At 56.2% G+C, this 26,557-nt stretch overlaps 13 protein-coding genes across 13 annotated transcripts; 8 read left to right on the forward strand and 5 right to left on the reverse strand.

Moving 5' to 3' along the window:
* Positions 1–677: 677 nt before the first annotated feature.
* K452DRAFT_232780 (uncharacterized protein) lies at positions 678–1,757 on the reverse strand (the record flags this gene model as incomplete). The annotated part of the gene is made up of 1 exon (XM_033537261.1): positions 678–1,757. One exon carries the CDS (start codon positions 1,755–1,757, stop codon positions 678–680), a length of 1,080 nt encoding a protein of 359 aa, XP_033395035.1.
* Positions 1,758–2,120: 363 nt separating this feature from the next.
* Positions 2,121–2,592, forward strand: K452DRAFT_194350 (uncharacterized protein; the record flags this gene model as incomplete). Its single annotated transcript, XM_033535914.1, has 3 exons — positions 2,121–2,147; positions 2,203–2,284; positions 2,348–2,592. Coding segments are annotated over 3 exons (354 nt in total), but the record flags the coding sequence as incomplete, so codon positions are not given.
* A 1,063-nt stretch (positions 2,593–3,655) lies between these two features.
* Positions 3,656–7,637, forward strand: K452DRAFT_75290 (uncharacterized protein). The gene is made up of 3 exons (XM_033547100.1): positions 3,656–4,953; positions 5,013–6,614; positions 6,670–7,637. The coding sequence occupies exons 1-3, from the start codon at positions 3,899–3,901 to the stop codon at positions 7,541–7,543; spliced, it is 3,531 nt and encodes a 1,176-aa protein (XP_033395037.1). The 5' UTR covers positions 3,656–3,898; the 3' UTR covers positions 7,544–7,637.
* K452DRAFT_337481 (uncharacterized protein) lies at positions 7,638–8,635 on the reverse strand (the record flags this gene model as incomplete). The annotated part of the gene is made up of 3 exons (XM_033545265.1): positions 7,638–8,149; positions 8,249–8,466; positions 8,508–8,635. 3 exons carry the CDS (start codon positions 8,633–8,635, stop codon positions 7,731–7,733), a joined length of 765 nt encoding a protein of 254 aa, XP_033395038.1. The 3' UTR covers positions 7,638–7,730.
* Positions 8,636–9,283: 648 nt separating this feature from the next.
* On the forward strand, positions 9,284–10,664 carry K452DRAFT_352586 (class II peroxidase; the record flags this gene model as incomplete). The annotated part of the gene is made up of 4 exons (XM_033545783.1): positions 9,284–9,366; positions 9,391–9,671; positions 9,734–10,139; positions 10,216–10,664. 4 exons carry the CDS (start codon positions 9,284–9,286, stop codon positions 10,334–10,336), a joined length of 891 nt encoding a protein of 296 aa, XP_033395039.1. The 3' UTR covers positions 10,337–10,664.
* A 1,647-nt stretch (positions 10,665–12,311) lies between these two features.
* K452DRAFT_232698 (uncharacterized protein) lies at positions 12,312–13,917 on the reverse strand (the record flags this gene model as incomplete). The annotated part of the gene is made up of 3 exons (XM_033537254.1): positions 12,312–12,385; positions 12,449–13,352; positions 13,414–13,917. 3 exons carry the CDS (start codon positions 13,915–13,917, stop codon positions 12,312–12,314), a joined length of 1,482 nt encoding a protein of 493 aa, XP_033395040.1.
* Positions 13,918–14,461: 544 nt separating this feature from the next.
* K452DRAFT_360568 (uncharacterized protein) lies at positions 14,462–17,652 on the forward strand. Its single transcript, XM_033546349.1, has 4 exons — positions 14,462–14,803; positions 15,006–16,182; positions 16,227–17,081; positions 17,146–17,652. The coding sequence occupies exons 1-4, from the start codon at positions 14,551–14,553 to the stop codon at positions 17,255–17,257; spliced, it is 2,397 nt and encodes a 798-aa protein (XP_033395041.1). The 5' UTR covers positions 14,462–14,550; the 3' UTR covers positions 17,258–17,652.
* Positions 17,653–18,213: 561 nt separating this feature from the next.
* K452DRAFT_300389 (uncharacterized protein) lies at positions 18,214–20,158 on the forward strand (the record flags this gene model as incomplete). The annotated part of the gene is made up of 3 exons (XM_033542327.1): positions 18,214–19,276; positions 19,333–19,685; positions 19,781–20,158. 3 exons carry the CDS (start codon positions 18,214–18,216, stop codon positions 20,156–20,158), a joined length of 1,794 nt encoding a protein of 597 aa, XP_033395042.1.
* A 283-nt stretch (positions 20,159–20,441) lies between these two features.
* Positions 20,442–21,149, forward strand: K452DRAFT_310765 (uncharacterized protein; the record flags this gene model as incomplete). The annotated part of the gene is made up of 1 exon (XM_033543362.1): positions 20,442–21,149. One exon carries the CDS (start codon positions 20,442–20,444, stop codon positions 21,147–21,149), a length of 708 nt encoding a protein of 235 aa, XP_033395043.1.
* A 278-nt stretch (positions 21,150–21,427) lies between these two features.
* Positions 21,428–21,862, forward strand: K452DRAFT_75351 (uncharacterized protein). The gene has a single exon (XM_033547101.1). It carries the CDS (start codon positions 21,478–21,480, stop codon positions 21,742–21,744), a length of 267 nt encoding a protein of 88 aa, XP_033395044.1. The 5' UTR covers positions 21,428–21,477; the 3' UTR covers positions 21,745–21,862.
* A 117-nt stretch (positions 21,863–21,979) lies between these two features.
* K452DRAFT_300390 (uncharacterized protein) lies at positions 21,980–22,906 on the reverse strand (the record flags this gene model as incomplete). Its single annotated transcript, XM_033542328.1, has 2 exons — positions 21,980–22,570; positions 22,646–22,906. The coding sequence occupies 2 exons, from the start codon at positions 22,904–22,906 to the stop codon at positions 21,980–21,982; spliced, it is 852 nt and encodes a 283-aa protein (XP_033395045.1).
* A 121-nt stretch (positions 22,907–23,027) lies between these two features.
* On the reverse strand, positions 23,028–25,025 carry K452DRAFT_360572 (uncharacterized protein). The gene is made up of 3 exons (XM_033546350.1): positions 24,640–25,025; positions 23,552–24,589; positions 23,028–23,500 (listed from the first exon to the last, which is right to left on the reverse strand). Exons 1-3 carry the CDS (start codon positions 24,955–24,957, stop codon positions 23,420–23,422), a joined length of 1,437 nt encoding a protein of 478 aa, XP_033395046.1. The 5' UTR covers positions 24,958–25,025; the 3' UTR covers positions 23,028–23,419.
* Positions 25,026–25,163: 138 nt separating this feature from the next.
* K452DRAFT_289880 (uncharacterized protein) lies at positions 25,164–26,414 on the forward strand. Its single transcript, XM_033540904.1, has 5 exons — positions 25,164–25,234; positions 25,301–25,629; positions 25,687–25,853; positions 25,912–26,016; positions 26,069–26,414. The coding sequence occupies exons 1-5, from the start codon at positions 25,190–25,192 to the stop codon at positions 26,305–26,307; spliced, it is 885 nt and encodes a 294-aa protein (XP_033395047.1). The 5' UTR covers positions 25,164–25,189; the 3' UTR covers positions 26,308–26,414.
* Positions 26,415–26,557: the final 143 nt, after the last annotated feature.

The raw sequence follows: 26,557 nt of genomic DNA on the forward strand, positions 1-26,557 counted from the left end.
CTGGTCTGGTGAGACATAAAGGAGACGGTCAACGCATCAATGCCGCCTCGTTCTCCGCACAGATACACCTTGTTCCGCTGCACGACGCAATATGTTTTGCATTGCCTGTACAGTATCAACCTTGCCAGAGTATCCTTGCCACAAGTCAAAAGCACACGCAGGTTGCCGCTGTAGGGCGGCCTCACCCCCGAAGAGAACACAAAATGCCAGATCAAGCTCTGAGGCGTGCTGCGTCCTTACGCGATCGCCCCGGCGACGAAACAAGATGCGCTGAGCGCCCGCCACCTCCCAAAATGCCAATTTGAAAATGTAACTGATCTGTCCCTGCAACTACCCGCCTGGAGGTCAGACCACGCCGAGTGTTTCTCGGCGACTCTAATTAATGAAGCGCAAACGCACCAGATATCATCGGGGCGTAAGGCAACGAACGAACGCCAACTGATGCATGGACAAGCAGCTTTAAATGTCTGCCACCAAACGCCTTGCCATGCTCCGCTACTGGAAAAATACGATTTTTTTTAGTGAATTTTTGTTGTTGTTGAAGTGTTTCCCGGGTATCTTTTTGTCTTATTTGTAGTGCCGAAAGGTAAGAATAAGTGTGCTCAGACTGCCAATGAAGGCGTGAGCATTTGAATGAGAGGACGTCCACCCCCCCTTCGCAGGACGACATGGAACGCCTAAGCAACGGGAAGCTTGGACATATCGAGACCCTTCTCCTTGGCCCAGTTGTCTTCGATAAGGAGGCTGTCGCGGTAGTTGTACAGAAGTTTGTACGCCGTACGGATGGTTCCATCGCTGACACCTGCAGTAGGAGCGATATCTTTGGCCGACAGGGGTTCGCCGATCAGGTGGCTAATCATATAAATGCAAGCAGCGCATGCAGACAGGGGTGAGCGACCGGCCAGGCAACCACGCTTTACCATCCTCTCGGCAAGATTCTGCGCAAGCATCGTCGGACGGGGCCGCATACCGAGAGCATTGCAGTAACGCATGCACAGCTCCGGAGCAGATGTGGCTTCCTTCGACTTGTATGAATCGCTAGGCATAACCATACCACCGGTAGTCATGGCGTTACCAGCCTTGTTCTGCTTGTTGAAGAACGAGTCCAGGAGCTTAAAAATACGGCCGATCTCTTTCTTTGAGACTCCCGTAAGATCGTGCAACTCGCGGAAGGAGCGGGGATTGTTGTTCTGTCTGCATGCAAGGAAGATGCACCCAGCAACTACCGAATCCACCGACTTGCCCTTGAAGTTGCGCGAATCGTCGGCCATCTTGTACATATGCTTGGCGGTATCCGTGATAGAGCTGGAGAGTGACCAGCGGTCACACAAACCGCCGATAGACTTGTAGGCCTGCAGAAGCGACTTGTTGCTCTTATCAACACCGGACTTGTTCTGGGCCCGGTGGAGCTCTTTACTGCGAGCGTTGCCATCGCCGAACGAGATGTTGGTTGCAAGCTGGGATCCGTTGAGCAGAGGATTGGCAGCATCACCGACACGCGAAGGATCGTCACCGTTCTGGTCGTCATTGGAGAAGGTACGCCATTCGGAACGAGTGTCGACCACACGGGCAGACAAGACAAGGCCACAGGATCCGCAGACGGTGTCGCCGCTCGAGAATTCTTCCACCAGGTTAGGCGGCGTTTCGCGACAGTCCGGGCAGATCAGGTGAATGTTGAAGTTGTCCTGGTACTCGTCGTCCTCCTTGCTGACGGCGGCGACGGGGCGAACCTCGCCCGGAGAGAGAAGAGTTGCCATGTCCTGGGGCTGATGCCTGGTAGCCTTCCGGGGCTCGGTAGGAGGTCGATGCGCCGAGCAACGTGTAGGTAGAGAGCGCTTCACGGATCTCTGCTGCCGTACGTGCCCTGAGCGAAAGGACCGTGGGAGGGTGGCGAGGTGGGAGGTGGGACGGAGGTGAGTCGTCTGAGGTGAGGATGGATGAGCCCATGGAGACGACCCTCGGACGTCACTTAGTTAGGCCCTCGGGCATTGGGTTTCCCGGGCGCCCACTTTTCGGGACTAGCGCGGTTGCAACTTGCCGCGCGAAGTTCAACATCCGTTCCCGCGCAGACGACGCCGACGGAGTTCCATCGACACAAGCATCACCACCTTCACGTCACCATGCTTGCTCAATCGATCCGGGCCTCGGTATGCTTGATTGCCCTCTCCAATGCTGCTTTCTGATGCTGACTGCAAGCTGCAGCGCCTCTCCATTGCCCGTGTGGCCAGGCAGCAAGCCGTCGTTGCGCGCCGTACCTACCTCACCCCCACGGCCGTCCGCCAAGGTAAATAGCCATCAGGCATTGGACCCGCCGTGACAGATGGCTAACGCCGGCCCTCAATTGCAGCCGACCTCGTCCAGGACATGTACCTGCGTGAGCTGAAGAACTACAAGCCCACTCCCGTCAAGCCTTCGGACGCCGAGGGCCACGTCCAGAAGTTCGCGGCCCCCAAGGCTCCCCAGTCTCCCGAGGAGAGCGACCTTGCCAACGACCTGAAGGCGTACGAGACGCAGCAGGTTGAAGTTGAGGGTGGTGCTGCCGAGGGCGAGACGGCCGCCGTCGAGCAGGACTGGTTTGAGGAGGAGCAGGAGGAGACGCCCGCCGCCCACTAGGTGCTGCCTGGACAATCAAATGTACAAAACGGCGTCAAGCAGGCGAGGAATTGTCTCGATTTGGCGGTCAGCAGAGTCAGCGACAGTCCAGTAGTAGTAGTTAAGCGGTCAAATTTCCCTTGCTCGAAACAGAAATGGTGGTAGAGGTATTTGATAGCGAACCCTGCGTGGGCGTACGTGCGAAAAAAGAGCCGCTCGCATTCATTTGTGACCGTGATGGGACGATGACGTTGGATCAGGCAGACCGCAAAGGCTCGTTAACCAATACCGGGGTCGCATTGTGCGGGAGAGCTGCCATGCTGCGATCGTCGTTACGAGCTTGCGAGAGCGAGCGGAGCGGAAAGCCACCAACAAGGAGCTCCGCTCACTTGGCTCCACGACAGTGGAGACGGCGAGAGATTGATTCAGGGGAGTCCCGAGACCCGAGACTCGTCGAGCTCCTGACCCGAACGGCAACGGTTTGATGGCAGGTAACACCAATGGCATTTGCCAGTTCGGGAAGCGCGCAGTGATACTGCTTCCGATACGCGGGAGAAAGCATGGTTGGTAAGCCGTCCAACGGGCGCGGCAGGGCCCAGCACATGTCCAGCCGCAGAGCGCTAGCAGCCAAGGCCGCCACATGATGGAATCGCGCGAGTGGATATAAATAAAATTGTAAGGCATGGCGCAGCGTGCTAGGCGGGAGGCTAGCCGGGTAGTCAGCCAGGCAGGGCTCATCAGCACATCCGCCCTTCCTCACGCGTGCTTTTGCTGCCTCAGAGAGGGAGGCCGCGCTCCAACTCCATCTTAATTTACCCATTCGTTTCAAGCTATAGGCGGCTGCTGCCTCACTCCCGCCGCGCGCTGGGAGCTCTCTCCGCCCGCACCTGCCCTTCGCTTTCCTCTTCCTCCAGCCTCGCCCCAAGGCCCCACAGGCACTGCCCTCCGCTGCCAGCAAACACTGAAAGACCGAGCGCCTATATCGATATATTGCGCAAGCTGTCTTTTTGTCTCTCCTGCTCTCAACTGCCCATCCTCACTCGCTCGCGCAGTCAGAGCCCCCGGGGACGCGACCCGCCACCCCACGCGCCTTGCAGCCTGCCTCTCCCCCCAGACGCTCCCAGACGCTCCCAGAAAAGCCCAGCCCCGCCGATTATCTCTTACTGGATTTGCGGCGCTGTGCTCTGGGAATTGACCGATCTACAGTACCATCCGCCGGGAGATATGGAGAGTCGGAGTTAACGGATTGTCGTTACACGCACCTCCGCCCGGGGCTGCAATCCCAGAGGAACATCCCATTATCGATATGCACCATTCCGCAATGGCAACCATTCACGACGACATTGCTTTGGCCGGGGGTCTTGGGGGGGACCGGAGCGTCTCCGACGAGACATCGGCAGCCACCCGCGACGATCCCCGCGTCCCTGAAGCCGCTTACCTCCCGCGCTCAGCCAGCTACACCTATCTACCCCAGGTCAAGGACATCAGTTACGAGGACCCATCAAGAGTGGAGCTGAAGGGCAGAATTTCGGAGGCAGAATTGCGAGCGACAGATACGGGGGCTGAGGATGGGGCATCATACGCCTCCTCCGGCGACTCGACACCGGAAAGCGAGCAAGGCAACACGGCTGAGGCAGCGCGCCTCAAACCTTCGAGCCCCCCACCACAAACTCGGAGACTCAGTCTGTCGAGGTTCCGATCTACAAGCTCGCGCAATACCAAGGCGGAGGCCGCTCAGACCAAGAATAAGGAGGCAAAGGAGACAACACCCACTATCGCCGAAGCTTCTACTCCCAAGAGGTCCTTGACGCAACTTCGCCGCAAGTCTTGGGTTCCCTCTTCGCAGAACTTCTCGCCTACTAAGGTCCAGGAAGAGGGTGACGTCAATGCGCCGCGGCCCTCACCTGAGAAGCGTCGTAGCTTCATCAGCACTGCTCGCAGAAAGTCAATTCTCGTCCGAAAAGACTCGGATACTCCTGCGGCAGAAGGAGACAAGACTCCAGACTCGCCCAAGGTCTCCCGTAAGGGCACCGTCCTGACCAAAAGGCCGCGGAAGCCATCAAACGCTCATCTAAAGGAACTGGACCCTGAAGACCTCTCCCCCACCACGTCGCAATCTCTGCCCACCAGTCCCACCCTCCCGCCTATTCCTAGGGTGTCGAGCATCCCTTCTATAGGGAAATCCTTCTCGACAGACAGGCTTCCTTCACTGGTCAGATCGCCGCCTTCGTCCGACTCTATACCCCCACTACCGCAGCTTCAGATCTCCTCCGAGAGACTCAAGACCTTCACCATGGAAGCGCCGCGGAAGAAAGACGAGCTCTGGAACACCTTCAGATCTCTCGACTCCGACTACCAGAAGTATATACCACCCGTTCCAATTGGAAGAGTAAAACACTCGCTGACAATACTGCCTGCAGATTCCAGTCAAAGTCGATCTCTTTAAAAGCGAACGTCGTCCGCTCGTCGCTCATGCCATTTTTGCGCACTTATGCCGAACACCCCTCAAATAACAAGCTCCGTCCCGAGGACCTCGATCGTCGGGTCAATATTCTCTCCAAATGGTGGACTGGTCTTCTGGAAATGGTTCATGGCAAGAACAATCAGTCGATATCTGGGACTGACAGACCAGCAATCTTTGACGGCATTGTCGGTATCATGGAGAGACCCGAATGGCGACTTTACCCGTCTCCATTCTGTCCTTTGGCGCATAGACAGGCAACGGCGCTCGCCCCTAGGTCCAATTCCCCAACTTCCGCCTCGTCATCCTCGGAATCCGAGTTTCTTACAGAATCCGTCTATCACAATGTGCGAAACATCTTCGTTCAAAATCTCACTGCGCAGATGACATTTGTGGTCGACAAGATGTCGCTCCGCAGCATCCAAGCTACTCTTGTCAGTTTCAGCGGCAAAACTTGCGCGTACGCTTTTTTCTTTTGCCCGGGGTTTGCTGAAATACTCATACGTCTCTGGACACCGTCTCTTGACTCTATGCGCAGAGTTATGGATGAGTGCAAGGTTCCTAGGCAAGCGAAGGCAAAGCTTGAGGAGAGCGCAAAACGCCTTGTTCCTGCGTTTCCGCCTCACCTGCACCCGATGGCATTTACAGATCCTTTAAAGATATTCCGTGAACTCCGTAAGCCCGCGGCATTCCCCTTGGGAACGGCCTCACTGCCTTGGCATGGAGCTTGGGTCAAGAGGTGGAAGGGTACTGAAAGTGATCTTTTTTACGTCTTTGCCAAGTACTTTCATGTACTCGCGGCAGAGTTCTTGCCAGATGACACCCCGGCCATTGATCGCCTTTGCGTGCCTGGACTTGTCATGGTACACGCTCAAATCCTGTCCAACTTGGACGACACGCTTCACCGCCATGTCGCGATGGCTCATCAACCAACACCACCTCCTCCTCAACCAGAAGCCGACCCGCATTCACCTGCCGCAATCACTTTTGATGATGTTTTGGATCCTGATGCTTCAGCTTCCGCTATCCCGATACCCCCTGCGAACGCAACGCGTCTTATGGCAGAGAACCGCCTGATAATGCTTCTCCGCGATTTCCTTTCAGCACGCAATTCGCATTTGGTGTTAGCCCCGCACATGTTTGCCGAAGCCTTTTCCCACGTTTTGCAAGCTGGCGCTCGCAGAGTAAAGATGTTTGATTATACCTCCCACTATACCCTCTGCGACTTTCTGGAGGAAGCGCTTGGTCTTATGCTGCGCTACGAACATGCCGAAGACAAGGATTTTCTCGATTGGTCTTTCTGGATCACAGTGTTCAAACGTATGGCAAACTGCCACCACAACATGACCGAAATGCGCCTCTATTCCCTTTTGTACAGTATATGGGGGACCGTTGTTGAAGACTCCATTCGCAAGGCTCAGCTGTGTCTAGAATTTCTTTTGGACCCGGAATTCTTCGAGAGCAAATTCAACCATTGGTGCCCGATGGTCAGAGCCTATTACATGCGCCTGCTTTGCTGGCGCATTGCCAGGTTCGATGGGGAAAACAGAGAGCACGACCTGTAAGTTTTCGACAATTGGAAACCATTGTGTATTTTGATCCTAACCAGTGCGCAGAGCCATCTTTGCAAGGTTTGAAGGATGCTTGCAGCGCGTATGGTCCCATTTCTTGTATCTTCAAGAAACCGCCCACGCCAAGAACGCGGTCCTCCCTTCCACAGCTCCATGCAACCCAGCTCCTGGTCGGCGTTTCTTGATCATGCGCACCGATGCGCCGCTCTCTCCCACCAACGGCCCATTCCTTTCTTTTGACGGAATCATTTCCAACCCTTCGAACGATAAATCAAAACCGGCCAGTCAGATACAAGATTCTGACATGCGACCTGCTTCTTCTTTGTCTATTGCGTCTGATGGCTCAGATCTCGAGCAAGAGGATACAGGCAAAAGGAGATGGAGTGTGCTGCGGAACCTGATCAGCTTCCCAAAGAGCCGGTCCAAGTCACGAAGCCCAGGCCCACCTTCAAACCGCCAGGAGGAGAAGGATGCTACATCACCCAACGGCACCGACATTCCTGATGAGCCCGAGAAGGAAAAAACCAAGGAAACTATTGTAACGCCACCACACCGCAGCTATTGCTTCCGCTTCAGTCTTGAATACGTCGACAAGCGCTTCCAGAGCCCTGGCAACCTACGCCTGATGCAGCCGAGACTGCCTGCCCCAGCTCAGATATTCCTACACTCACCAGACAAGCCCGATGCTGCAATCGGCGACGAGGATATGCCAATTGCCCTGCCTAAAGTGACCTCGGCAAAGCCTGAGGGTGCGGCAGCCACGAGCAGCAAGTATGCAGGGCGCGCATTGGGCGAATGGCAAATTGTCGTCGGCGAATGCCAGAGTTTCTTCGATCGGAGGAAAAACGAAGGCGTACCAAATAACAAGTGCGTCGAGACGCCAACGCTGGGGGTGGAAGTGTTCAGACGACCCGGCTGAAAGGCCAGACATTGCACATCATTTTTGCCGCCGACATTTAATGTGCTTGGCTCCGTCTGACCAGGATGGACCAGGCTCTAATTTCCCCTTCTCCCGGATCTCGGCGTTGAAATGAAGGAGTTTGGCGGTGCTCTGCATCCTGCACTTCAGCCCCGAGGAATTTTTATTCGACATGCTTGGATCGAGATCAGGTGGCCTGCTGCTGGCTTTCCGAATCACCCGAAACGGCTCTGCACGACAGACGCGCCGGCGTCGTAGGAGTCCATGTGCACAGCGATGTCGTGGCACAAGTACTAATGCGAGCAGTGCGGCTGGGCTGGGCTTTTAATTTCATTATGTCTCTCTTACGGAAAATTCTTTGTATAGCAAATGGACGGCCACACGCAGGGGGTCCTGGCGTTTTCGTTGTCAAGGTAGTAGTAGATGTTCTCCTGTGCAGGTAGCAGGGCTGCACGGGCCCAGCGAGATCAATATACGCGATCATATTGAAAAGCGCATGCGCATCCTTGCCCCTGGCAGTGTTCCGAAGGTGGTGAGATTGTACAGTCGAGACCGTTTGTCCACAGTCAAAGCTAATGGGCGACAGGGCGATGGTGATGTAGGTGTCTGCAGGCAGATTCAGCCAGCAAAGCCGTACTACAGAACGAGAGGAACACGCATATTTATCTGCTCGGCTTGCGCTCACAAACACCCTCACACACACACATGGGCGACACATTGCCCAACGCTCATTGTGCCACATGTAAAGAGAGACGGCAGGCGATGGCTTCGGGTCTCCGACGTTGAAGTCCGAACAAACCGGTCGATCAGCACCCCGGACCGGCCTGATAAGCGAGGCGCGGTTGGCCCTTGGACCAATGACAACGACTGCATATGGCTTCCTCCGTCGACCACATCGACGCGTGAACTCCTTGTGGACCCCCCTGCATGCAGAATGGACGACAAGCTCAGAAACACGGCACACGAGAACGAGACGGTGTGAGCCTGGAATGCTTGCTCAGCCTCGCTCTCGCCTCCGACTGCAGTACAACTGGCCATACCCCGCCATGCGAAGCCGCCCCTGACTGTCTGCTGTCTTGTGCTCCAAGCCATGTCAGCCGCTTCGCCTCGACTTCATCTTAGTTTGCTACTGCTGCTGCTGCCTTGTTCCCAAGCACCTATCGAACCATCTCGGACAAAGCCATCGCCTCCCCCACCGGGTGTGTCTCGTTCTAGTCATATGCCTCGTTCAGCAATACTGCGGCTCTCACTGCAACAAAGTCTTCGCTGGCGCGAGCTCTAGCCCGAGCTACTGCAGCCATTGCTTACCCAATCCGTCGTGGCTGCAGCTGCAAAATTCCCCGATGCTGCCAATGATCGTCACATACCCCACGTTTACGGTTTCGTGATGGCCCCTTCTCCGAGTTTATCGAGACCACGCGCCCGCCACGGGGCTGCCGGCTGACGGGGCCAGCGCCTCTGAGCCTGTTTGTCTCTGTCGCCCCGCCAGACCCGATCAAGCGTCTTCGGCCGATCTGGACAGTCGTGTACCGTGAAGGTTACCGTGGTGCCGAGTCATATCTGAGAATATGCTGCATGGTGTGTCTGCTCCTAGAGGGTATATAAACTGGGTAGGTATGTGCCTTGAATGATCTTCCTTCTGCAGCAGCATTACTTGTTTCTTGGGGATTTGCATCCACTAGTTCTATCACTTTATTCCTTTGAAGAAAGATCTTCCATTTATTTCCCTAATCAGCCACAATGTATATCTCCAAGCCTTCTGTTCTCTACTTCCTCGCCACTGCCACCGCCGGTGCGCAGGCCTTCTCCTTCAATGAGGCAGTGTCCTTTCTCAAGCGCGATGTCAGCCTAAAGCCGCGAGCCTCCTGTCCCTCCGTATGGAATGATGTGGTCAGCGAGCTCAACGGCTTGTTCGTGTCTGGCGGACAGTGCAACGACGATGCTCGCGCGGCCATTCGCCTGAGCTTCCACGACTGTTTCTCTGGTGCTGGATGTGACGGCTCGCTCGTCTTGGCCCAAGAGTACACCCGCTCAGAGAACGCAGGCCTGCAGGATATTTCTCTCAAAGTCGGTGATCTGGCAAATAAGTACAACGTCGGTGTAGCAGACATGATCCAGTTTGCTGGTGGTATGTTTTCCACAAACCCAGTATCTCGCGAAGACGAGCATCATAATGACTTATAATTACAGCGGTTGCAACCACAGCCTGTCCCCTCGGTCCACGCATTCGGGTCCTCGTTGGCCGCACAGATTCCAGCACGCCTGCCCCCGAAGGCGATCTGCCCAACGACAAAGCTTCCGCATCTACGCTGATCAGCCAATTCCAAGCCAAAGGCTTCAGTGCCACTGACCTCGCAGCACTGGTGGGCGCACACAGCGCGGCAAAGCAGTTCAATGCAATTCCAGAAAAGTCGGGCCAGTCGCTTGACTCGACGCCTGGCACATGGGACACCAAGTTCTACTCGGAAACGCTTAATGGCAAAGCACCCGTCAGCCTTGATAGCGATATCAACCTTTCCAATGACTCTAGGACTAGTGGCAGCTTCAAGGTCTTCGCAGCCGGACAGGCAGCGTGGGCTGTTGCATATGTCAATGCGTGAGTGACCCTCTTTTCCTTCTCAATCTTTCTGTACGTATTAAGTGAACAACATGGCTGACGGTGAACCTCACAGCATGAACAAGATGACGGTTCTGGGCAACAACGTTGGAAACCTGACCGATTGCACCAGCCTTCTCATTGGTGGCACCAGTAAACGCGATGTTAAGGCTGCGGATATCGCAGGCAGGATATAGTCCGCTCTGGCTACGCGTTAACATTGTCTCAGCGCTAAGGTTCAGCTTGATTTTATCTTAATTCCCGGCCCGCATGGAGCACTCATTTACTCACGACGCAGGTAACAGCATCTGTCTGTCTTTCGTTTTTCTTAGCGCTCATTTATTTCCAATCTCCAAGAGACAGACCATGGGGAAGGCGTTGGAGCTCGCGGCGTTAGATGCAGTTCACTGATTGATTGACTGGCCGGCCATCTGCTTCAGATTCGCATATCTATTATCTCCCACATAAATATTTAGGTAGCTACGTACGCAACTTAAGACAGTAATAGAGAGTAGTTGAAAGCACCTTCACATAAGCAATGCCAAAGCTGACGGGATGTGCTACCGTCACCCAGGCCAGCGACTCTTTCCGCCATGGCTACACGGACGGCAGCACGGTGTGTCTCCCTCTCTGTGCGTGTGCTCCCTCAGCTGAGGCGCAGCCAGCCCTACATATCTCCCCACCGCCTGCCTGCTGCGGCTCGCTCGGCGACACCGGGCCCCTGCTTATGTAGGTCCCGTTTGAGGCGCGCATGGATGCATGCTTGCATGCATCCATGTGAACGCGCAAGCCCCCCTTGACGGGACCCGACGGCGAGAACTCCTGGGTTGCGGGCCATTGCACGCGCGCATACACGTGTCTTCGCGTGAGGGCGCAGCAGGGGAGGTGATGGTAGTGGTTTGAACGATCCAGGCCAAACGTCTGATCTTCTAGAAGACTTGAAACTGTCCGGTAATACAGTAGTCCAATCCCGTCCACGTCGATGATCCCGGAATCTAGCCTGTTGGTGAGATAAGATGAGCTCGGCAGAACTATTTTTAAAAGAGGTGCGTGCGTACCGGGCATGTATGTAGCTACCTAGCCCGCATGTACAATACGTAGGGTTTTGCTTTTGCGACGCCGTGCAGCGTGCTGTGATGCGGTACCTGCATGGACGCAGCAGCGCGGATCGGGGTCGGCACGAACGGAGCGGTGCATACGGTGGCAGGCAGGCGGGCGAGTACAGCCAGCCCTGTCTTTGTCTGGGTGGATGGTGTGGTAGTTGTTGCAAAAGGTTTCGGGTAATTTTGTCGGCCTATATTGACTGCTTTACTTGCCCTTTGACCGTCTATAAATACCAGATGTACTATGCCTTCTAGACACATACTTCTGACTTAGGTATTGGGACTGCTTACAACTATCGATGAAGTAGCTAGGTAGTTACAAATATAAAAGAGGAGAGAGTATAAGAATATCCGAGAGGGTACAAGGGTATATAGATATATACGAGAGCGTATGGGTGTCCGTAAGGCTACGAAGACGTGAAGATGAAAGAGTAGAAAAGTACTCATAGCTACAAAGGTGTGGTATCACGTGGGATGAGCAAAACAGTTGAGAAGGATGGGAACTTATCCGGACCCATTGCAAAACGCAAGCAGCTAACAGCAACAGCAGCAGCAGCAGCAGCTACAATGACAAGACAAGCAATGGAGATATTTTTGGAAACCGGAGATGACTCTTTTAGACCTACCCACCAGATACGCCGGGTCCGGATGCATAGAATATCCATCCATCAATCCATCCATCCAGCCGTCCTTACGACACTCTCTTTCAGCCGCCGGAACGGCACCTAGCCAAAGTCCTACCCCACCCAGCCCAATCCGATCTTTCCGATTCCGTTCCGACTTTCCCGAACCTGTCCCAAAGAGTACACCGATACACTTACAAGTGCGCCGGATGTCCTTGCCGCCGCCCACGGCCCACCAGGAATGAATGCGATGCTATGCTACACGCGCTCGCGCGCGCGACACTGGCGTCGAGAGCATTCGTTGAGGGAAATGTAACAACAAAATTCGTTCGCGTATTAAAATTGACTAGACTTGATGGCTGCTGGCGTCGCGGCGGCAGCGGCGGTGGTGGACGACAAATGCTGCACGCGCGCGTGGGCGTACGCGCAAGAGAGGAAATGGTCTGTTACTCCGAGTACATTGCCTCTATGAGGTAAATGACACCAAAAACAAGGAAGGCGAAAGCGCCGCCAAGCGTGACTGTTGTTTTGCGTTAGCCAAGTTCTTGGGTTTGACGATGTGCTTTAGGGGGCGCGAACTCACCAACACGCATGCTGACTCTTCCCGCAATGGCGCGGCCACCGATGACAGCCACGCCCGTGCAGACGGCGTGTCCGCTGATCGCACCGCCAGTGACCCACCAATAATCTTGTCCAGCGGCCATGGCGATCGTGGCGATCTGGCTCCTGTCGCCCCACTCGCCCAGGAAAGTCATAACAAAGGTTTGGACCCAGGCGGGGCTGAGCAGGAGCGAGAAGAGGTTGCCGAGGCCGTCGGTGATGCGAGTGATGCCGGAGCCGGAAGGGGAGCGCGAGCGCGAGCGCGACGAAGACGGGCTGCGGTGAGTGGGCAGGCGCGAGTTGGAACGGGAGCGGCGTCCGCGACCAGCTTCGAGCACGTACGGCGTCACGGACGACCGCCGCCGCTTGCTGGCCTGATGCTCCTTCTCCTCGAGCTCCTGCTCGACTTCCTTCATTTCCTCGCCGACACCCTCGTCGGGGCTCATGGCGAGACCTTCGCGCACCATCTTGGCGCCGAACACGAGGAACAGCACCGCCGCGGCGAAGTTGGTGAATTTCTTGGGGAGCAGCGTTGGAACAGCGTGGCCGAGGACGGCGGAGAGGACTGTCATGGCGATAAGGGCGGAGAAAGCGGCGGAAAAGACTAGAGCGCGCGGGTGCCGCATGGCCATAAGAGCGGCGACGAGGAACGTCTTGTCGCCCACTTCAGAAAACAGAATCATGGTCAGGGAGAGTACGTAGGAATGGAAGGGCTGAATGATGCCCTCATCATCCTCTTCTTCCTTTTCAGTTGTGGTGCCGATGGCCGACGAGAGCTTGCTCGACGACTTCGAAGACGGCGAATCGAGGTCGTCGGGCATCGATGGGATGACAGGCTTGGAAGATCCAGTATCACTATAGGGCGTCTCGGGGAGATCTAGAGGTTTCTGAAATGTCATTGTGTTAGCTCCACGTGGTCTACCAGCACACATGGACAAATGCGCTTACCTCTAAGCCAGCTGCTCCTTTCGCTTTCTGGTCGCCCGTCACCTCGTCCCCATTAATGGGATCCAGACCACTGCGTCCTTTCTCGCCGTGCGGCAATGGTCGCGCCTGGTCGGGGGACACGGGAATCTTCTCCAGTCTACTACCCTTCTCTTCCTCCAGCGCTTTGTGAACCTTGTTTCGTTCGGAAACGCCGCCCTCGGTTCCAGTCGTCCCCTTCTTCGGCGAGGCGCGATCCGTGTCGTCCATGACGCCATCCTTCGAGCCTGCCTGCAACTTCTTCTTTTGGTCGGCCAGCACGTCCTCGAGCGTCTGGTGGTCTACCTTTGCAGTATCATAGTCGCTTTGCTTTGGTTTGTCCGTAGGGATGTCCACAAAGGGGCCTGCGTGCGGCTTGCCGTCCTCCTTGGTGCCCACGTCAGTGTTGGCGGCCTTGTCGACGGCGGCGGCCGAGGCCAGGACGGGGAGAAGAAGGAGCAGGGCGAGCTTCTGTTTCCTGAGAATCATCGTGTCGTGAGGATCGGGGAATGGCAGTCGAAAGGGGTGCGTGTTTATGAATAGCGCAGCGGAGTGTCGCTGACGTAGGCAGAGCGAGGTCGAGAGGTAGAGAAATTGGAGGATGGTTGTAGGGCCAAATGAGCGGACGCCAGTCGACGATCAGGACGAAGGGCCTCTGGGGGCGGGAAGAGGGGGGTTGTCGGGGTTTTGAGGGTGAGTGGTTGAATGTGGCATGAAAGTTGAGCTAGAGTACAGTGGTCGCGGAGCAGGGGCTTGGGCACACGTAAACGTTGGCGCGCAAGGGGGCTTCGGCGCGGAGGGGAAAGTTCACAGGTTGGCCGGTTACGTACAATCGCTCGCGAGTGGCAACGCAGCCGTTGCTATCTTTAATAGCTCCCGGACGGCGATCCACGGTGATTGCGAGCTCTGCGACGACTCGTCGACTAGCGGCACCTGCGATCTCCAGGCTCGTCACGTGACAAACCCTAGTAGGGTTGCAAGGGTGTGGCCCGTTGCCCTCGCGTCACTCCCCCAAAACAAACCCACCCGATCTCAACACCACGCGTTCCATCACCATCAATCAATCAATCAGTCAGTCAGTCAGTTTGCGGCATTGCGTGCTCAACAATTCCATCGCCCCCAATGGCCGACCGGAGCAGGAGCGTACGCTCATCGAGCCGCCAACGCGCCACGCCCCAACCAACGGCGGCGGTCAGATCGCGCACGACGCGTAGCCAGAGCCGCGATCTTGGCGACAAGCAGCAGAAGCAGCATCCTGCTAGGCCTACTCGGAAGGGCACACGGGCTGCGAGTGTGGAAAGCACCGGCAGCGTTGAGAGCCAGGGCGGTCGCGCAACCCGGGCGTCGAGGAGAAAGGAGAAAATTTTTGTGGGAGGTGAGTGCAGGTTGATTTCACTGTCGCTGTGTATGGTGAAATGCTGCAAAAGCTCGGTATTCTCGAAGAAATGAGCAGCTCAACCCTAACGCGAGCCCTAACCCTAACCACCTAGCGCCCAATCCTAATCTGGCCCGTGCACCGACCCGGTCGTCGGCCCGGAGAACATATCACGGGTACTAATCATCCTCTTTCTCCACAGATCTATCCGTCGTCGAAGAGAATGCACACGATCCCGATCTTCCCACTCCAACCGTCGAGGACAATGTTGTTCACTCTAGCTTCCGAGAAGCTACTCCCGCAAATCTCAGGTCCTATGACGCTCAGCAATCGCCGGGCGCTCATTCCAGCATTTCCACTGCCCAGACCGTCCATGACCCCTCTGACCTTGATCCCCTCCTCATGGCCGAGTTCATCGAGGACCTCTACCGGGACTCGGCCAAAGTCCTATCCATCATAGCCCCCTCGAAGCCCGACCTGCTGGGCCTGAAAAAAGTCGTCTCGGAAATCCGTAAGCCTGGCTCTAGGACTGGCATCCAATTGGATCAGCGTGTTGATCGCCTTGCCGCGACTCGCGAGAACTTTGGTGATAGTGAGTACATCAGCGTCCCCACCGCTTTGACATCCTTTGCCGGTACTGCTTCTGTCGATGAGTTGCCCGGTACCTTCCGCCGGCCAGACGCCATCCTATACAAGGCAAACATTGCCCACATGGCAAACCGTATGATCCATATGGAACGCGACAACAGCGATACGTCCGCTTCCCTGATCAGGATGGATAGCAGCTTCCCCCGCGACTTCCTTTCCAATGTCTACGAAAACAAGGAAGATAAGATGCCACCTGCCGCTAGTGCCCTAGCGGATGAGACGTTTAAAGTTGCGCTGGAAATCCGCACTCAGTTGGCAATCACATTGCTCTCTGAAAACCTGAGCGATCCCGACTTCGATCCTGAGGCACAACTTGCTGAGGTTTTCTATACAGCAAAGACTGACAGTGGTATTAAAGTTCGTGGCTGGGAAGTTGAAGGTCTGAGAACGGACGAGCATCATTTGCCTAAAATTCTTGAGGATACGGTTCGGCTCAGAGTTCAAACTATCCGAAAAGCGTTCCCAACGGATAAGGAGGCTCTACAGAGGGGCGAATATGTCGATGTGGAACAACTGGAGGCAGAGTTTCCTTGGGCTGATTTCATCGTCCTTGTCCTTGATTGGGTGAGGACGCGAAATGCGGAGCTCGACAACGAAATTGAACACGAAGGCGGCCTCGATGAGGTTTGTGATGCTGTACGAACGACCGTCGACCCATCTGCTACCCCGCACCTGGCCAAGAAGACTTCATCTCCGATAAAGGCTGTGGTGCAAACCGAATCGCAGGCTGAGTAAGTGTTTACTCTTGGGTCAAGAAGTTGCTAATATACTATAGGGCGAAAAATGTTCCTCCTGAGGTCGTGGGCACCTTGAAGAAGCGGCTTGCCCGTATATCGGATACCACTTCTAGGCCTGTGGCCGACATTGAAATAGTGCAACCACAAGAGGACCCGCAGGTGCTGCTTGACGACGACGAGGGCGATGATTCTAGAACCTTCGTCGAGCAATCCCAAGGCGAACAACCGCCCCCCAGCTCAGAATACACCACTGCCTGGGCGACTTTGAAAGAAAAAGATAAACAGAACAAGGAGAATGTGCCCGTAGTCACCGACCAAGGAACTGCAGCCAACCGCAAGTCTTTCATTGACCCCCAGACCAATGCTCAACGTGTTGAGTTTGAGGATACCCCGCAGCCAGAGGGGGATACCATGCCCAAGGTCACAGGCAAGAGGCAGCGGGCCGAATCAGAGTCCGAATATGAAGATGATGATGAGGGGTTTGAGCTCGACACTCGTGCCCCTAACGAGGAGCGACGAAAGGCTGCACCCGTATCCAAAAGGGTCCGCATCGATGATGCTTCTCCTTCCTCAATTCCTAACCCGAGTCAGGATAAACAACGTACCCGCACCCCTTCAGTGGCTCCCGTAACTAACCACGAAAACTCTGAGCGCGAAGGAAAACAACCCGCAGGACAACTCACGATAATCAATCGCTCAGCCCCGGCGCGAAAGCGCAGAGAATGGACGCAAGAGGAAACCAATGCGTTGTACGAGGGCATGAAACGATACGGAAACTTGACGCAGCCGTGGAAGGCGATTAAAGATGCGGACAAGAATATAAATATTCTGGCGAACAGGGACGTTGTTGCGCTCAAGGACAAGGCGAGAAACATTTGCAAAACTTGTGATATGTAAGTTGGCTATGTGTTTGTGGAGATGTTGTATTGTGGGAAGCTGACTAAACTGCGATGGTAGGGGTAAGGAGCCTAGGCCGGAGGGGTTTGGAAGCCTGAATCTGGGCGCGTTCTACGAAAAGCAGGTGAAAGCGTATCGGCGTGCTCATCGTCCTAGTGAAGATGAGGAATGAGGTTAAGCAACGCGAGTTTTCTTTTTTCTTCTTCGGCGTAGGTTTGGGCTGCGTGGTCTGTTCATAATTTCCTACCGTTGGGCTATGGTGGTTATCTACTTTAGCCGTAGGTTTGTAGCTTTAAAAGGACGCAATTGTTCCTAGGGAGTTTGTTTTTTGGAGTGAGAGTTCCTGTTCAAGTTTGCTTTCGCTTCTTGTATCGCTACGAGGATGAATGATTTTTTCTTTGATCAGGTCATTCGGCTGGACTCGACGCCAGTGATGAAGCCGCGAATTTTGTTGTACCGTGTAAAGATGGCCTTTCCACCTATCAGAGGGCGGGATGTTTCCAGCGTGGCGGCGGGTTCAGGCTTCCATGGTTTGCATGTCCCAGAGGACCTCCAAAGGTAGCTAAGCAGGTGCTGTATATATGTTGGCAGCCACGTAAGGCGTGTGGTGGTGAGCGGTGGTGAGGTAGTGAGTGAGTGAAGTGGTGGTGAGTGGGTGACCGGGGCCCTTGTCGGCGCGCGCGCACTGTGACTGCAGGCAAGCTTGGCTCGTTGACGCTCTGCGCTGCAAGTCTGCTCCCGGTGCTCTACGACGACGACGACGACTACTACTAACTTAACTGACTGACTCTCTCCCTCACTCCACCCAGCACCGTCCTGCCTCTGCACCGCCCTTTTGCCAGCCTGCGAGCTTGCTCGTCTGCTTGCCTGCACGCTCGCTCGCTTCTGGGCTTGCCCGCGCGACTGGTGCTCACCGCGCTGTCCGAGCGCCCTATATTTACGCCCGCCGACTTTATACACGCAGCTCTCCACACCCTCGACCTGCCTCGACGCGTCTCACGGGCCCGGCTGCTGCTCAGTCTATCCGAGCCCCTCGCACCGCGTCCTGCGCCGCTTACCCCTCGCCGCCCTACCTTGCCTGGGCCACCGCTCTTTGTGCCGAGCCCCACCTCTACCGCTCTCTTCACCATGCCCTGCTTCCAGGGCCTGGCCGTCAGCATCCACACGCCTGACGGTCCGCTGCCAGAGTACTCGATCCAGAAGCAGAGCAGGTCTCACCGCATCACCTCGTACATCCCCGTTCCGCCCGCCAAAGTCCCCGTAAACTCGACGTCGAACAAGCCGGAGCAGTCCACCTTCGCCATCTCCATCACCCTCCTCACCCCGGGCTTGAACGTCCCTTACTCGACCCCGAAGCCCACCCCGGAAGACCCTTACCCTAGGCCGCGCATCGTCGGAGGCCTCCCTAACAATGGCATCGAGCGCGGCAAATACGGTCCGGTGATCGGTCCCTACATACCTTTGACGTCTTCGGCGAATGAGACCATCGCTGCGTACATATACTTTGACGGGAGAGCCAAGGAAGAAGTCGCCACGCTGTTGCGCAGGGGCGAGGAGACATGGGTCAATTCCCGATGGGTCAGCGTCCCGGAGTCAGAAGGCGGCGGTCTCGCCGAGCGCGAGTTCTTGTTCCGCGAGGTGGGTCTCGAGCGCTGGTTGAACGGTCTTGACCTCGAGGGCAAGGAGAAGGACGTCGCGGCCAGGATAGAGCGGAGGAAGAAACGATTGGAGAAGAAGAGGCGAAAGAAGGAGGAGGCCCACCGCAGCGACGACTCGGATGAGGAAATGGCGAAGCCGCTTGACAAGAATGGCGTCCTGAGGTATGGTGACGACAGGAATGACCCCGTCGAGGCGCTGTCTGGCGACGAAGGCCTGTTCACATCCGACTCGGATTCCGACGACGAGCCACCCATGCCGGAGGCTGCCGGTCAGATCAAGGTCGCCCTCTTCCGCGTCCTGGCCTCTGGCGAGATCAAGAGAGGAGAGTATTCTCCTCAATTTGACGCGCACGACGACGACGATGCCGCCAATGGCGGCGATCCCAGCAACGCCGATGCGGATGTGGACCACACGACAAGCTTCGCGAAGCCCAAGTCTCTCGATCCGAAGTCGATTAGCACGCAGACGGTCACGGGCATTGACCCGCCGGACAGACCATACGCCGTCTTCACCTTCTTCTACAGAGGCGAAAGTGAGCAATATTTTCCCCCACTAAGTACAGGGATGCTAATACTAATCTCCTCCCAGAGCAACTGCGCAAGATGGGCATCCTCCCCACTCTCAACGCGCCGGCCAAGGCTCCCGTGGCGGCGAAGCGGAAATCTGGTCTCGACTTTGGTAGCTTGAAGCCTCTTACTACGACGGGAACCAAGGGCTTCGCTGGCTATCGTGATCCATCGGCTCCGTCACCGCCATTCAAGAAAGGCGGCAAGAAGAGGGACGATGATGCCATGGACAGCGACGCTGATGACGAAGAAGATGCGCGCATTGGCGGTGCCGACGATGATGATGATACAGAGATCAAGAAAGAGCTGGGTTCGGAGAACCCGGAGGATCTGGCGAGGCAGGGTGAGCTCGCGGAGGGTGTGCGCAAGATCAAGGTAATTCCTTTCCCTACCCTTTACCAATTTCGACCTGCCCTTAGCGCAAGGAAAGCATGCCCCGTATGCATCATCACGACTAACGCTCCGCACAGCTTAAGCGCGCCCACTCGGCCGAACCCGTCAACGAGTCTTCGCCGCCCAAGTCGTCCACCAGCCCCACGGGCACGGGCACGGGCACGCCCGCCTCGACAATCGGCAGCGGCAACCCCGTGACGTCAGCGCCATCCCTCTCAGCCGCGCTTGCGGGCTCTGAGTCCGGCCCGGAGGTCGTCGGCAGCCCCTTCAAGAAGCAGCGCGCGTCGCTGCCAGGCTTCGACGACGCGGCGCGCGCGGCCTCGGCACAGGCTCGCAGCTTGAGCGACGCGGGCACGAGCAGCAGCCTCGCGGCGAGCGCTATGGCGGCCGCGGCGGCGCAGGTGCCGTTGCCGGAGGTGAAGCAGGAAGCGATGGAGGAGGATGAGGAGCTGTGACTGTGGAGAGTGCAGGCGATGTTGGGGTAGTGAGCGAGTGAATGAGTGAGTGGATGCTGCTGCTGCTGCTGCTGTTGCTGATGAGACGAATAAACTCATTGGATTGTCGAAGTGGCTACTGGATGGAGCGGAAGCGGAATTGAATCGATTCGAATCAATGGAGTTAGGGGCGGTGGGTGGTGTACTTTGAGGTAAGGATGGCGCGGAGGGAGGGACGACAAGGCGAAAGAAGGCTTGCGAGAGAAGCCAATAAAGAACGGAAGGAACTGGAGAGAGCAAGGGGATGTGGGAGACAGGGGATTCTGTGCTGCTGTTGCTTTTCTTTTTCTTCTTTTTTTCCTCTCTCCTCCCCTCGCGCACACATACACGCATCGTCGCCGGCGTACGTTGTACGACTTTGCAAGAGGAGAAGGCAAGCGAGCGAGCGAACGAGCGAGCGAACGAGCGAGCGATCGCCGACAAGGGGTTACATGGAAGAGAGGAAGGGAAGGAGGGTCTTTCGATTGCTCGGCGAGCGTTGTCGCTACCTGCCTGGTCTGGTATGGGCTGTATGAAGTTGCTGCTATTACTGCTGCTGCTTGCATGGCATCGCATCCACACACACATATGCACATGCACGACGGCGCACGCGCTCGCACACACGCAGACGCACGGAAATAGTCTCCTTGTTGTTGTAACTGCTCACTTGCTTCCTCCTGCTTCCTCATCTTCTTTGCTGTTTTCTTTCTTCTTCTTCCCTACTACTGCTGCTGCTGCTGCTACTACTACTACTACTACTACTACTACTGCTGCTGCTTCTTCTTCCGCTGCTACTACTTCCGCGTCTCTTGCTTCTGCTTCTGCTGCTACTTCTACTTTTGGATGGAATGGAATGGATTGGCTGAGGCAGAGGGGCGCCACATCTGACGGCGAGAGGAGGGGAGAGAGACAGAGAAAGCCGGGGTGTGCGTGGCGGTCGGTGTATACGTGGCGAAGGCGGAGTAGGGAGTAGCGGGAGTTGAATACGTAGGGGGAGAAGCGGGACTAGGGAAGAAAGCATGGATATGATATGTGCTGATGGTGTGTGCTTTGATTGGGCTGGTCTGCCTTTGTGTATGTGTGGGCGATGGGGCGGCTGCCCTATGTCTGCCATCATTGTATCTTCGCGGCCATGTCCTCCCTATGCCGGTTCGTTTAATGGCATGCCTCTCTCTTTCTTTCTCTTTCTATTGACGTGCATACATGCACGTAAAACACAACACGGCATAACGGCACACGGAGAGCAAGAAAGAAAGGCAGATAAACCGTAGACAGACCGCGCTGCCACGCCGTCAAGGTGCATGCCATTAATCTATCGCATGCTACCACTACCACTACCGCCAATGCCGCCGCTACTGCTGCTACTGCTGCTGCTGTTGCTGCAAGTATGCAAGTATGTGTGCTCCGTAGTAGCTGCATCTGTCTCAGTCCGTCTGTCTGTTATTGGTGTTGTCTCAGTCTGTCGGGCATGCCTGCCCGCCCGCCCGCCTCTCCGTCCCTCCAACCGTGAAACCAGCCGTCTAGCCCATACGCCGATAGAAGAGAAAAGTGGAAAAAGAAAACCCTAGTAGTGATCCCGGGCGCCCTGTTAACAGCCAGCCAGCTGTTTCTGTGTGAGGGTGCCATGACCTTGCGCTTCGCCGTCCAACGCCGCGTCGTAGTAGAAGAAAAACGGTAAGGTGCTGTCGATCGTCGATGCCGTATGCAGTCCTCCAACACCCAGCCAATCAGTCAATCAGCCAATTTATGCCTCTCTCCACGCTCCGAGGCCCCTCTTTATGCACCATTTCTTCGCCGTTCAACTTAGTTTGCAGCAGCCGTCGCAGCTGGTGCAGCAGTAGTAGGAGCAGCAGGCATCTCGCCTCCACTGCCACCCACACTACTAACAGCGCTAACGCTGCGCTCTCTCGCATCACTGGCTCTGCGCCCGCGCAGCTCGGCCTCCAGCTCACGGATCCGCTTCCGCAGCACCTCGTTCTCGCGCTTGGCCTCCTCCATCTCGAGCCGATGCGCCGCCACCTCTTCATACCGAGCTATGCTACTGCTCGCACCACTACCCGCAGCCGGAGAAACACCCAAAGCGGCCGAGGCGCTCGGACTGCGCGCGCTGGCCGCACCGCCATCGCCCTGTTGCTGTGGCAGTGGTGCCGCTGCCGCCTGTTGGCTCGACATGCTGTACCGGTGGGGAGCAGCGCTCGTACGACTAACGCTGGAGGAGCTGCGGCGGGTGCGCGAGCGCGAGCCCGATGGGTGCGTGGAGCCGGCGCCCCAAGTCGCGGGGTCGGTGCCTGGAGCTACGGACGAGGCACCGCTGGTGGAGACGCCCGAGGCGGTCGAGGCGACGGAGGCGGAGTGGGCGCGGAGGGACGAGAGCTCGCGGGTGAGGCGGTTGACCTGGTGGTGCGGGGAGGTGACGTTAGCGTGGGAGATAGGTACGAATGTGGTTGACAGGGTGTGTGGGTTACGTACGACAGCTTCCTGCTCAAGCTCCAGCTCGTGGTGCAGCTCTGCAGCGGTGAGCGGGCGCGGGTGCCGCATGGGGACAGCTGGCTCGCCGGCCGGGTGCGGGTTCAGCGGCGGAAAGGGCTGTGTGCTCATCATGGGCGAGACCTGCGAGGTGCGGCGTGACGCGGGGGTTGACTGGTGGTGTTGCGCGTCGGTGCCGTTGGTGGTGTTGATGGGAGGAGAGGTAAGAGGAGAGGCGGGCACGGAGTTGAGGTCGGGCGCCATGTTTGGTTGGGAGTGAGGAAGGAGGAAGGAGCGAGTAGGTTGTTGTTGATGGTGTTGGCGGGGAAGCTTGGGCTGGCGATGATATCAACCCGACAGATCACATCACATGCTTGCACCCCTGCTAGCTACATAACTACGTCCGCATTTTCTCTCTAAAAATGAAGCATCGCATTTTCTTGAACATCGTCGTCGGTCTCCCGTGGAGAGCGTGACTCTATCTTGCAAGTTACCCCGCTTCTCGCTCCTCTCATTCGTGTTTTCTCCATATAACATCGTCTCTTGCCGACCCCTTGCCGACCTTTCGTGTCCGTGAACATCAAAAAACTCCGGCCCATGCATTCCAGTGACCCGCGTAGATACCCGGTCGCGCCTCACGCGCTAAATCAAAGGCCGAGCGAATTACCCGGGCGAACCAGCTCCGGTCAATCTTCGTATATGCCAGGCACCGCTTCTCTCGTTCGAGTGTTTCCTCCCCAATTGCGCAAGTCTCTCTCATGGCTGCTTTCCAGCGCTTTAGTAGGTCCTGGACAGGTTGCGGAGGTACCAGTCTACCAGCCTACGGCCAACCTTCGCCTCGGAGACGTGGATGAGGTCCTGGAATCTGTCAGTATTCGACCAATTACGCGCCACTTGCTGAAAACTTACACCCTGCATGGCGTAGTCGAGGTCGCTGCTGTTGACAACGTCACCGTCGAGCAGACCACCCTCGGTCCACCTGACCTGCTTGCTCCTCTGCTTGTTGATCAGGAGCCAGCACCTCAGCTTCTCGGGCTCAACGTCCAGGAAGCCGGCCAGCTTCTTGAGGTCCATGGTGGTGTAGAGCTTGAGGTAGCTCTTGACCGTGGGGCTCCACATGTTGTTCTTGACCTCCTCCATGAAGATGCGGCAGTGGTGCTCAATCGGGTCAATGTTGATCTCCGGGTTGTCGAAGTCGGGCGGGGTGGGGGAGATGAACTTGGGGCAGGCCTGGCGGAAGAGCTCCTCGAAGAGGGGCAGGGCCTCGGGGCCACCGCGCTGGAGGCGGTTGAACTGCTCGCCGTACTTCTCGCGGAGAGCCGTGTGGATGGTGTCATCCAGCCTGGTGGGATGGAAGGCAACGCAGATGGCAATGAGAGCGTACATCTGGTCGTTCTTCTTGGTAATGGAGTCGTACTGCGCGTTCTTCTGGAAGTTCTTCGTGCGGGAAACGTAGACGAGAATGTGGCTGAACATGCGGATGGCATCGGCGTAGCGGCGCATCATCATGTAGGAGAAACCGACGTAGTAGTAGGTGGTGAAGTGAGCGGCCATGACGCGCGCAAACATGGCCTTCTTGTTGAGCTCGATGTCGTCGAGCGTCTTGAGGGCCAGGCTGAAGTCACCCAGCAGACAGTGGACGCGCAGGAGACCGATGATGGAGAAGTAACCCAGCATCTTGTACAGCGGGCGGTTGCCGTACTCGCCGGCATATTGGGCCGGGTCCTCGCCGCGCTTCATGGCGGCCAGCTGCTCGCTGATCTGCGAGCGCTGGATCAGGGAATAGAGGACGTTGAGCACACTGTAGCATCCCCAGGTGTTCGGGTTCTCGCGAAGCAGCTGGATCTCCTCCTCGTTGTCGCCCTTGAGCGCCACGCGCTGCCTGTAGCTGCAGAAGCTGTTGAATTGGTAGATGAACTCGTCAATGACGTCCCACGCCCAGTAGTACTACGACACGGTTAGCAAGGCTCTGCAGGCGAGCGTGTGCCAGTCCTTACGTTGGGGACCTCGAGATCGACGGGGCCGTCCGAGTTGAGGATGTAGTGAAAGAGACTGCAGTAGTTGTCGTAGCTGGCGAACTTGGTCTCCAGAGTCGCCTGGAACTCGAGCGGCGTCGCGGCAGCGGCGAGCTGGGCGTGGATGTCGGCGCCGTCCAGCGACGAGGTCCGGTTCAAGCCATCCATGCCATCGTCGTACTGAACCTGCTCCTTGTAGTCGTTGGCGAGCGCCTCCTCCTCGACATCGGAATCATCGTCGTGGACGCGGACGGGGGGTTCCCCGTGCTGCTGGGGAGGAACTGCTTGGCGCAAGCTCATCGTTGCTTTTTGGGTGCGGGTGGACGGCGTGGAGCGGGTGTCGGCGCTTTGAGGTTGAGGAATTTCCGTGCCCTTGGTGTTTTCGCTTGGTGGGTGCGTCGCAGCCCAGAGGTGTGTTATCGATAAGAGCGCGTGCGCTTTACAATGGGCAAAGGCGGGGATGGTGACGACGCGGCGGCAACTCTCGAATTCTTTCTCTGTCTTCACTCTACTGCTACCTACTCTCGCAAAAATGGCCCCCGTAGCAAAGGTCGCCGTGATCCAGCTCCATCCCAAGGTCAGCCTCAGTTTCTGTCCCTAGTTGACTGACCACTAGCTCTCTTACTTAGCCGCTCTTGCGCAGCCCCTCGAGCCCGAATTCAATTTCAACAAGGCTGCTGCCTTCATCAAGTCCGCTGCTTCTCAAGGTGCCGAACTTGCTGTGCTTCCTGAATATCATCTCACAAGTTGGCTCCCCAAAGAGCCGGGCTTCCTCAAACTATGTGACCAATGGGAAACCTACTTGAAGAAGTACCAAGCCCTGGCCAAGGAGTGCGGGATCTGCATCGTGCCGGGCACCCTTGTCGAGAGGCATCGGGACGCCGAGAAAGAAGAAGACAGGTTGTTGAATGTAGCATACTTCATCAATCAGAACGGCGACATCATCGGCAAATATGTTAAGAAGAATCTATGGTAGGTGCCAGCCAATGTCTTTGTGGCAGAGGCGCATCTAAGCTAGAAGTACTATAGGGGCCCTGAACGGGAACACCTAACCGGCTCCGGACGTGATGTTCATGAAGTCTTCGACACGTCGCTGGGAAAGGTGGGCTTGCTGGTGTGCTGGGATTTAGCATTCCCCGAAGCTTTCAGAGAGCTCATTGCAAATGGAGCCAGAATCATCATAGTCCCAACATTCTGTGAGAGCCCTTCTCCCTATTCCTAAATTCTAAACTGCGCTGACAGGAGCTTGTCCAGGGACACTGAATGATTGCTCACCGAAGGGCTTGCAATACAACCCAGCTTCAGAAGCACTATTCCTTGACAGTATTCTGACAGCTAGGGCATTCGAGAACACGTGTGGTATGTTCCATTCCCCATTGCGTATCGACTTCCTTCTGAACGACTGCTTCAGCCATTATCTTTGCCAACGCCGGCGGTCCTCCTGGCGAAGGCTACGCCGGTCTTTCTCAAGTCACTGTACCCTATGTCGGTGCCCTCACCAGACTAGGCGGCAGTGCTGAAGGCATGAGCGTTGTCGATCTCGACCTCAGCATTCTGGATGATGCCGAAGATAATTATAGGGTTCGCGAAGACCTGGCAAGGCATGACTGGCACTATGATTATAGGCACCGCGCCAAAGGCAACTTGTGATAGATGAACGTAGGCATGAGACCCCGTTGATTTATAACCACGTATGCTTTGGTGTTTGCTGTAGGGTTGAGTTTGCTTATAACCGCACGGTGAAACGTCGACTGGACAGATATTAGTTCAAATAGTGACGAAATACAACCTGACTCTTACATGAAAAGCATATGTTAGCACCACCATTAAAATATCGCTCCGGCTACGAACATATAGAGCTGTGTGCAAACGAAACGCAAATCTGCTATACGCTATGGCC

This window comes from Aplosporella prunicola (genome assembly GCF_010093885.1).
Source record: "Aplosporella prunicola CBS 121167 unplaced genomic scaffold K452scaffold_20, whole genome shotgun sequence".
Lineage (NCBI taxonomy): Eukaryota > Fungi > Ascomycota > Dothideomycetes > Botryosphaeriales > Aplosporellaceae > Aplosporella > Aplosporella prunicola.

Excerpts from the sequence above, each read along its gene's own strand:
- K452DRAFT_75290 (XM_033547100.1), top strand. The coding sequence starts at position 3,899 with ATGCACCATTCCGCAATGGCAACCATTCACGACGACATTGCTTTGGCC. Across the intron at positions 4,954-5,012 it reads CTCGACTCCGACTACCAGAA|ATTCCAGTCAAAGTCGATCT; the intron begins GTATATACCACC and ends TACTGCCTGCAG. Across the intron at positions 6,615-6,669 it reads GAAAACAGAGAGCACGACCT|AGCCATCTTTGCAAGGTTTG; the intron begins GTAAGTTTTCGA and ends ACCAGTGCGCAG.
- K452DRAFT_360568 (XM_033546349.1), top strand. The coding sequence starts at position 14,551 with ATGGCCGACCGGAGCAGGAGCGTACGCTCATCGAGCCGCCAACGCGCC. Across the intron at positions 14,804-15,005 it reads GGAGAAAATTTTTGTGGGAG|ATCTATCCGTCGTCGAAGAG; the intron begins GTGAGTGCAGGT and ends CTTTCTCCACAG. Across the intron at positions 16,183-16,226 it reads CAAACCGAATCGCAGGCTGA|GGCGAAAAATGTTCCTCCTG; the intron begins GTAAGTGTTTAC and ends AATATACTATAG.
- K452DRAFT_75351 (XM_033547101.1), top strand. The coding sequence starts at position 21,478 with ATGCCATTAATCTATCGCATGCTACCACTACCACTACCGCCAATGCCG.
- K452DRAFT_360572 (XM_033546350.1), bottom strand. The coding sequence starts at position 24,957 with ATGAGCTTGCGCCAAGCAGTTCCTCCCCAGCAGCACGGGGAACCCCCC. Across the intron at positions 24,590-24,639 it reads TCGATCTCGAGGTCCCCAAC|TACTACTGGGCGTGGGACGT; the intron begins GTAAGGACTGGC and ends ACCGTGTCGTAG. Across the intron at positions 23,501-23,551 it reads TCGACTACGCCATGCAGGGT|GACCTCATCCACGTCTCCGA; the intron begins GTAAGTTTTCAG and ends GACAGATTCCAG.
- K452DRAFT_289880 (XM_033540904.1), top strand. The coding sequence starts at position 25,190 with ATGGCCCCCGTAGCAAAGGTCGCCGTGATCCAGCTCCATCCCAAG. Across the intron at positions 25,235-25,300 it reads TGATCCAGCTCCATCCCAAG|CCCCTCGAGCCCGAATTCAA; the intron begins GTCAGCCTCAGT and ends GCTCTTGCGCAG. Across the intron at positions 25,630-25,686 it reads TATGTTAAGAAGAATCTATG|GGGCCCTGAACGGGAACACC; the intron begins GTAGGTGCCAGC and ends GAAGTACTATAG.